General features: G+C 45.8%; 1 protein-coding gene across 1 annotated transcript in view; it reads left to right on the forward strand.

Annotated features, from left to right (window-relative positions):
- The window catches only part of spryd7b (SPRY domain containing 7b), a 32,988-nt gene extending 24,473 nt beyond the window's left edge, over positions 1–8,515 (forward strand). The window contains exon 5 of the mRNA XM_038802604.1: positions 6,722–8,515. Coding sequence (XP_038658532.1) covers positions 6,722–6,819 — 98 coding nt within the window. The 3' untranslated portion in view covers positions 6,820–8,515. The remainder of the gene's footprint in view (positions 1–6,721) is intronic.
- Positions 8,516–9,879: the final 1,364 nt, after the last annotated feature.

Below are 9,879 nucleotides of genomic sequence, written 5' to 3' on the forward strand. Positions count from 1 at the left end.
CTGATCCGCCACCTTCAGGTGCGTCTCCTGAAGCATAGCCATGTCCACCTTCAGCCCCCTCAGGTGCGCGAACACGTGGGATATGACCAGCCCATTCAGTCCCCTCACATTCCAGGTGATCAGCCGGATTGGAGGGCCACCTGCCCCCCTCCCCCGTCAACCTTCCTTAATCCGCCACGTGCCTGCGCCCCCCGCTCCCCACAGCGACAGACCCCCCATCCCGACTCCCTCTGCATGCTCCAGCTCTTTCTTGGCCATTCCAGCAGCAACCCGGTATCACCCCCCCCCTCTTCTCTCTTCTCCTCTCTTTCTCTTCCCCCCCCCTCCCCCCCTCCCCAAGCTGCGTAACTCCAGTCATTGTACTTCCGTAAGTCAGCCGACTCCTGCTGCTCCCACCACCCCAATTACCCTCCCCAGTGTCACACACCCATTCCCCCAATGCCGACCCTGCCCCCTGCTTCTCCAGCGCGGGAGAAAAGCCCACGCCCCCATTCCAAGCCCCCCCCCCCCCCCCCCCGACCCAAAACGCAGGAAGACAGGCACATGACCTAAAAGGGCCGCGAACCCCACCCAAACCCGCAATCAGTGAAATAATAGAAATCCCAACATACTATGATAAAACACCCAAATAAACAGATAACAGTCCCGAAAAGCAGAAAAGAAAAATCAGAACCGCAAAAAAGCATCGTCCAATAGAACCAAAAAAAGCGAAAGGATATCAAGGAGGACAAAGCCTCCGGGCTGCGTACAACGTTCCCCAGCCCCCAGCTCCTCCGGGGAGTCAAGATAAAGTTGGCGGTCTTTATAAGTGACCCACAGGCGTGCCGGCTGCAACAGGCCAAACTTGACCCCCTTCTTGTGGAGCACTGCCTTCGCCCGTTTAAACCCAGCCCTTCTCTGCGCCACCTCCGCACTCCAGTCCTGGTAGATCCTGATCTCTGTATTCTCCCACTTGCTACTCCTCTCCCTCTTCGCCCAACGAAGCACACACTCATGGTCAACCAAGCGTTGAAAGCGGACCAGACCGCCCTGGGCGGCTTGTTCGGCCTGGGCTTCCACAGCAGCACCCGATGGGCACCCTCCAGCTCCAGGGGTCCCCGGAACGACCCTGCGCCCATCAGCGAGTTCAGCATCAGGACCACGTAGGCCCCCAAATCCGAACCTTCCAGCCCCTCCGGGAGGCCCAAAATCCGCAGATTCTTCCAGCGGGAGCGATTCTCCATCCTTGCCAACCATTTCTTGTGAAGCGCCTTGTGCGACTCCACCTTCACCGCCAGGCCCAGGCGTTCGTCCTTGTTCTCTGAAGCCTTCTGCTGCAGCTCCTGAATCTCCGCAGCCTGAGTCGCCCCGAGCCTGTCCAGCGATGCCCTCAACGGCTCCAGGATCTCAGCCTTTAGTTCCTGGAAGGAGCGCAGCAGCAGCTCATGCTGATCCCTCGCCCACTGCTGCCACGCTGCCGGTTCCCCGCCTGCTGCCATCTTGTCCTTTCTGCTGCAAAGTCGATTTTCCGGTCGCTCCACTTCTAGTCCAGCCCATCCACCGGCCGCCAAGCACAGAGGCTGCGTTCCCACCCGGGGAAAAGTCAAAACAGCGCCGTTGCGGGCCCTTAACAGAGCCCGAAAGTCCAAAAATAGCTGGAGCCACCGAAAGTGCGGCTTAGCACTGCATCGCAGCAACCGGAAGTCCCGTGGTTAGCATTGCTGCCTCAGAGCGCCAAGGTCCCAGGTTCAATCACTGCTCTGGGTTACTGACCGTGTGGAGTTTGCACATTCTCCCTGTGTTTGCGTGGGTTTCACCCCGACAACCCAAAGATGAGCAGGATAGGTGGATTGGCCAAACTAAATTGTCCCTTAATTGGAAAAAATTAATTGTGTACTCTAAATTTTAAAAAAGCTAGGTGTATAGTATGGCAACTCGATGACCAGATAAGAAATTATAATCAATGTTCCAATTAATTTGCATGTATCTTGCATTACCGAACTGGTGTTCCAGTTTGTTTATTTATTTAAAAAAAAAATTATAGTACCCAATTCATTAAGGGGCAATTTAGTGTGGCCAATCCCCCTACACTGCACATCTTTGGTTTGTGAGGGTAAAACCCACGCAGACACAGGGAGAATGTGCAAACTCAGTGACCCAGAGCCGGGATTGAACCTTGGTGCCATGAGGCAGCAGTGCTAACCACTGTGCCACAGTTTATATCAACTAATGAGGGAACAGTGCTGGGAACAACGCCATAAAATCTGAACACAGCAAACCAGCGAGTATGTAGTAGCACACATAGGATTGAGTTCCTTATTCTTGGAGGGTCGGATTTCCCTAGTCCAGGAGCCATATATTGCTGGAGTTTGTACTCCCGTGCAGTACTCGGTATCTTACACAGTAAAAGAAAATATTGGTAAGATCTAGTGCTGTAGTAGTCCATCCTTGTACTATCTTGGCAGGAAAGAGGCTGGAGTTCATGGCAATCATTGGTGTATTTATGTTATTTTGTGCATACGCAAGGCAAACTAGAGATGACTTCCATGATCTCCTTCCCCATACCCACTGAAAAAATGTAGACTGCTGATTCTATCCCTCCCAACCATTTCAAAATGCTTCCCCACCACTCACCTAGTGACAGACAAGTGACTTGCTCTGAAACTTCTGCTATTACCACTGTTGAGCTAACAGTTAAAATAGGGATGATTATGGCTGAAAACAATGTTTGCTCAATTGTTTTTTGTTGTGCATGGCCTGTTGCATGGTGCGATCCCTTTAAGATTGGTGCTGAGTCGTGCACCCACACAGCTTAGATAAAACATTGCCTCAAACTGAATTACTCTACAGATGTTCCCTGTCTGTAGAAAGGATGTAAGCCTTTGGCTCAATTAAAAGCAGCAAAATCTATCATGTCTTGATCCTGGAATTGGCTTCTACAGTGATAAACGTGAACTAGTAATTCAGAAGAAACACTTCCATGAGGAAAAGGTTTACAAAAAATAGGGTCTGGAGAATGATCATGCTGGAATGGATAAACCTTGCTTCAAATTAGAAGTTTTAAGACTATTTTGGGGAGGGGGTTGGGGAGGAGAAAGAAGGGTTTCTTTTTTAATATTTGGATTCCAATGTATCAGAAATGTAGAGGCCAAAAAGCTGGAATTGTCCAGTGGTGGTGCTGTTTCATTACATGGGGTATTCTCAACTCTAGGGGGTGCTACCTACAAAGATTTATGATGTGTAATGCAGAATATACTGTGTAAACTGACTCGTGTCCTTGTGACCTAGATAAAGTTGATTTTGCATTTAATTATTTTTGTTGGTGTTTTTAAATATTGTCCTACTTTGGAAAATGTTTTATACTGGTGGAATTTGAAATCTAAATGTTTTCAAAGCTTATTTACTTCCCCTAGTGTTAATGAGGGAGGCAGTGGCCTAGTGGTAATATTACCGGACTAGTAATCTAGAGACCCAGGATACTGCTCTGGGGAGAGGGTATGAATCCTGCAGATGGGTGCAGTTAAAAGTCTAATGATGACCATTATTGATTGTCGTAAAAACCCATCTGGTTCACTAATATCGGTTAGGGGAGGAAATCTGATGTCCTTGCCTGGTGTGGACTACATGTGACTCCAGACCCACAGCAGTGTGGATGACTCTTAAATACCATCTGAAATGGCTCACTTCTTCATGGGCAAAAAATGCTGGCCCAGCCAGCGACACCCACATCCCATGAACAAATAAAAAAAATATTTTCCCATTCTTCCACATTCCTGTCTTTTGAATTTGGGTGACTCACTTGTGACTCCCAACAGCCCGCATAATATTGGCAAACTATTTGACCTAATCAATAGCTATGCAACATTAAATTCAACCTGATCAGGTGGTAGGATTTCCCTTTACTGAATGATTTTAAACTTGAGAACCTAAAATCATAACATATGGGTGGCATGGTGGCACAGTGGTTAGCACTGCAGCCTCACGGCTCCAGGGTCCCAGATTCAATTCTGGCTTCGGGTAACCATTTGTGTGGAGTTTTCACTTTGTCCCAGTGTCTGTGTGGGTTTCCTCCCACAGTCCAAAGGTGTGCAGGTTAGGTAGAGCGGCCATGCTAATTTGCCCCCTGGTGTCCAAAAGGTTAGGTAGGGTTACGGGGATAGGATGGAGGCATAGGCTTAAGTAGAATGCTCTTTCCAAGGGCCAGTGCAGACTCGGTGGGCTGCATGGCCTCCTTCTGCACTGCAGGGATTACATGGATTCTATAACATTCATAGCCTAGCATTGAATAGCATAATAATGAAGAATGGTACAGAGCAATACAGTGAGTCTTAGCATATCAGATCATAGCACAACATAACATTGTTATAGGTTTGCTTAATTGTATGGCAAGGTAGACTACAGTTCAAAACTTATGCATAAGCAATTACTCCACAATTATGTTTGGAGGTCATGTAAATTTGTTACCGGTCCAACTGGGATTGTCCCTGGTTGAACATTGCCTATTTGGGTAGATCAGGGTGAGCAATCTTGTAGCTATGCCAGAAATGGTAAATGTAACCTAGTCACTGTTTTTATCATCTGTGCCAGCCAGCTATCCTGTGATTAGAGGCACCAAATGAAATGTATTTTCCAAAGAGAGCTTTAGCCTCACTTTATTTTATAATGTTTTCAACAACAATTAAGATATCAAGGACACCCCTTCCAGGGAATGTCTGCCTGAATCTTGGTCTGCTGTTTTCGCAGTATAGTTCAAGGCAGACAGCATGCACTTCAACTAGATGGAGCAGAACATTACTTTGATAGTCACATTGCTGGCCTATACAGCTAGCTATCCACCCCCAGGTCAGACTAAACATAGCAGGCATGTACTAACTGTCCCTAGGTTCACTTTCAGGCAGTGCATTCCAGATCATCATAATTTGCTGCTTAAATTTTTTTCACACATGTTGTCTCTGGTTCTTTTGCTAATCACCTCAAACATGCGATTATTTGGCACATTTCTTTATTATAGGAATTTAGCAATGCAAAGTCTTTCAACTTACACAGTGAATGTTTGAATGTTTTTTTTCAGTGAGAAAGCTCCTACAGACAATGATTGTAATGGGGTGGGGGGTCGTCACTTTAAAGTTGCACATTTCAGAAATTGCAGCCAAAGCTTTTTACCCTAGAGTTCTTGCATTCTTCATTTATATCAACAAATGCAAGTCTGCTCCTCAATCTCTTTTGCATTATTTGGCATTGAATAAAATACAAGCAGCAGTGTAATAGCTCCGCTATTGTTCCTTAATTCTAATCAAATGGATTCAATCTTTAAATCCTCAAGTACGTCATTTCTTTCTAGTGCTATAATAATTTTTGTTCAATATTTCCACATCTCCCGCCCTGACCCTTCTGCCAGGAATATTATGTGCCTGTTCCTTCTCTTGTTTGAGCCAGGCCTTTTCATAATCCAGTGTGGATACTTGTGCCTGTAGTTCATCAACCTTATTTACTCCATTCCATGTCATAGAATTTACAGTGCAGAAGGAGGCCAATCGGCCCATCGAGTCTGCACCGGCTCTTGGAAAGAGCACCCTACCCAAGGTCAACACCTCCACCCTATCCCCATAACCCCACCCAACACTAAGGGCAATTTATCATGGCCAATCCACCTAACCTGCACATCTTTGGACTGTGGGAGGAAACCCATGCACACACGGGGAGGATGTGCAGACTCCGCACAGACAGTGACCCAAGCCGGAATCGAACCTGGGACCCTGGAGCTGCGAAGCATTTGTGCTATCCACAATGCTACCGTGCTGCCCATTTGTCCATGTCATTTGTCAAATAAAGCTGTCCTATTTTCTTTCTTCCGTATTAATATTTTATATATATATATGATTGCTTTCACACATACAACCTGATCTCAACTCAAGCTTGCATGGGAATCATTTCTAGGTGATCTGATTGTAATACACAATTATGTACCTGACCATTTTCTCCCTTAAACCAGCATAATTTTAACACAGTGTTATTTCACATGGTGTCTGTTAGCCACTGTGAACTGAGTATTTAGTCATGTTTACAACCCTTTGGTTCTGGAACTGAGGCCTGCTGCAACAAAACACCATTGTTGAAAGCTTGTGAGCATTTAAAAATACGCAGCACTATATTACTACAAAACAGATCTGATGATCTTGGTGAACAATGTCTTATTGTATCAGAGCAAGTTGCAACTGGCATTGCGTTGTGATTGTTCAAAACTCTGCTGCCCATGTCTTAACTCGCAGTAAGTCCCGTTAACCTACCACTCCTGTGCTTGCTGATACACATGGCTCCTGGTCAAGCGACATCTTAGTTATAAAATTCTCGCCCTTATTTTCAAATCCCTCCAGTCTTGCCCCTCCCTACTTCCTCCATCCCCACAATTCTTTGAGGTATGTTGTATTCTAATTCTGGCCTCGTATGCATTGTCTGTCATAATTGCTGCACCTTTAGTGGCCGGTCCTCAGTTGTCTTGGCCCCGAGCTCTGGAATTCCCTCTCTGCAACTCTCTCCTCCTTTACCTACCTCTAACCATAATGCTGAGAAACACCTTGGAATGTTATTGTTATATAAGTTGTCTGATTCATCTGTACCGATTGGATTGAGCAGTGAATGGACAAATCAGAATTCCTTACATTTATAAAGATGTTTTTTTTTTCCAGTCAGTAATACCATGCATATGCTCAATTATCTGATGGCTTATCTTTCTCTTTTCCAGTTGATGACAGTGCAATTTTGGATTGCCAGTTCAGTGAATTTTACAGCCCTCCGCCTCCAGGATTTGAAAAGATTTTGTTTGAACAACAGATCTTCTGATTTTCTCTGTTTAAACACACCCATACACTCTCACCTTGCCTGGTTCTGGCTGGATATCAGTAACTTTGATTTTCCTGGGTCTGTAGTTTCTAGCGTGTTAATTGTTCGAATTGTCAGTACCACAATTGGCAACACAAGTGTACAGAATCTGAGTTTATCGGGCATTTGTCTTTCAATATTGTTTATTAATGGGAGCAATGACATAAACATGTGCAGTAAATCATAGCCTTTATGCATGTGGTTCTCGGAAGATTAAATAAAATTTGTAGAGGCACCACGGTGGTGCAGTGGTTAGCACTGCTGCCTCACGGCACCGAGGTCCCAGGTTCGATTCTGGGTCACTGTCCATGTGGAGTTTGCATGTTCAGTGTTTGCCCCCACAACCCAAAGATGTGCAGGTTAGGTGGATTGGCCATGCTAAATTGCCCCTTAATTGGAAAAAAAATGAATTGGGTACTCTAAATTTTAGCACAATTGTTTCTCCAGGAGGCATACAATGACTGCTTTCAGTGTCAGTTACAAATACCGAATGAATATTACAGTACCAAAATAGCTCAAACTATACAAATTGTGTATTTTTAATCATCTGGCTCTTAGTTGTTTTGGGTTTTATTTATAATCTACTTTCCTTTCACAATGGCTTTACTCTAGGTATATTCTTCTCTGCCTCTGCAGTGGATTTATTTTTCCAGTCACAATCTTGCTGTTTATGATTGTCAACTTTACTCATCCTTGCCCTTTCTCTTGCACAGTTCCCTGATTCGGTTTTGCCTCTGTTTTGATTCTTTGTTAATAATAAAGTACAATTTTGCACATGAAATATTTGCAAAGACACAACTGTAGCTTGAGCACAAAACCAATCACACTGCAAGGACTGTCATTTAGATCTAAACAAGAATTGGAGCATGCAGTGGTCAAATCTTGGTCACATTTGGACTGGTTTCACTCTTCAAAATTACAGCTAGTTTATTTTCAAAAGTAAAATAAAGGCTGAGAATATGATAGATAAACAGAAAATGTGAGAAACACCCAGCAGGTTAGGCAGTAGAAAAGAAACACATTTAGCATTTAAGGTCAATAACTTTTCATCATAACTGGAAGATGTTAGAGGTGAACAATCCTGAAGAACAAAGCCAAGTGAGAAACAGAATGAGAGGAAGATGTGTATTAGGACAAATGATCAAATTTATTTATTTCATTGGTGACTTATTTGCAGAAATTGTATTTTTCAATAGAACTATCATCTATCATTAGAGTAAGATTGACAGTGGAGATTGTCACTCACCTGCTGACCTGAGGTTGAGGGTACATGCCCAAGATTAAGCAAAAGGATGTAAAAATCTTAAATGTTTCCCTCAATTTGAATTTTTGAAATTTGACAAAATAAATCTGAGAGGAGTGACTATTACAAGTAACTTTAATCAACTCCATCCTTACCTTCAAAAAACTGAACAGAACATCCCACATTCAGCCTTAATGTATGATTAAAATCATGAAAAATCTGTATTCCTGGTACAGTGCTTGTCATAGGATTGGATTTGTGCATCACGTCTATTCTACAAAATTTCTGTGAAATCATGTACTTTGTAAAGAACAAAATGTCATGTATGAGAAAGTGAATGATCGCCACAAAATGTTCTTTAATGTCTTGTACTCTGAACCTTTAATTAAAAAAAAAATTGCGCAAATGTCCAAAGTATCCACAAATGACTTATTTATACTATCTTAATTTCTGTACCTAGTTGTATAAAGCTTTTATATTGTAAAGAGAAGATATGGTTACAAAAGCAAAAATTAGACCTATGTGTGCTCTTCAATTTTGGCGATTTCTGGGGGGAGGGGGAGGGGGGGAGGAGAGGGGAGGAGAGGGGGAGGGGGGGGAGAGGGGAGGAGGGGGGAGAGGGGGAGGGGGGGGAGGGGGGGGGGGAGGGGGGGGGGGGGGGAGGGGGGGGAGGGGGGGGGAGAGGGGGGGGAGAGGGGGGGGGGAGGGGGGGGGGAGGGGGGGGGGGAGAGGGGGGGGAGGGGGGGGGAGGGGGGGAGGGGGGGGGGAGGGGGGGGGGAGGGGGGGGGGAGGGGGGGGGGAGGGGAGGGGGAGGGGGGGGAGGGGGGGGGAGGGGAGGGGGGGGAGGGGGGGGGAGGGGAGGGGGGGAGGGAGGGGTGGAGGGGGGGGGAGGGGAGGGGGGGAGGGGAGGGGGGGAGGGGGGGGGGAGGGGGGGGAGAACAGTTTAGGAGGGTTATATTAATGTTTAATACTTCAGTGATCAAAAACTGATTATAATCAGATGGTAGAATTAGGAACCTACAGTGTCAGTATTTAACACACACAGGTTTTGCACCTCTTGTGTCATAACACTGAACAGACTCATTTTACAGTGGTTTGGTGGAATAATCACTTTCTTGGCAAATTATACTCTGATGTTTTTGTTAAAGCTTGCACTTTAAAAAAAAAAAAATTTAGTGTACCCAATTCATTTTATCCAATTAAGGGGCAATTTAGCATAGCCAATCCACCTACCCTGCACTTCTTTGGGTTGTGGGGGCGAAACCCACGCAGACAGGGGGAGAATGTGCAAACTCCACACAGACAATGACCCAGAGCCAGGATTGAACCTGGGACCTTGCTGCCCAAGCCCGCCTTTTTGGCCAGTGCCGGTAAATGCAGTTCGTTATTTTCCATTTGCAGCTCCTCGTCCGTTCCTTATCCAGGAACCTGTGCATTCGTACCACCATCGCCCTCGGCGGCTCATTCGCGGCTTCGCAAGCGCTCTATGTGCCCTGTGCACTTCCAAGGGTCGAGCAAATGCACCTTCGCCCAGCAGCTTCTCGAGCATACGTGCCACTTATGCTCCTGCGTCTGATCCCTTGAAGCCCTCCAGGAGGCCAAGGATCCTCAAATTCTGCCTGCATGACCTGTTCTCCAAATCCTCCACCTTCTGCAGCTTTTTCTGGTGGTCCCTCATCAGATCCATCTCCGCTGCCATCACGGTTAGCTGGTCCTCGTGCTCAGCCACCTTTTTTTCCACCTGGGCTTCCAATCTTTGCTCCACCCAATCAATCCCC

This window comes from Scyliorhinus canicula, chromosome 7 (genome assembly GCF_902713615.1).
Source record: "Scyliorhinus canicula chromosome 7, sScyCan1.1, whole genome shotgun sequence".
In the NCBI taxonomy this organism is placed as follows: Eukaryota; Metazoa; Chordata; class Chondrichthyes; order Carcharhiniformes; family Scyliorhinidae; genus Scyliorhinus; species Scyliorhinus canicula.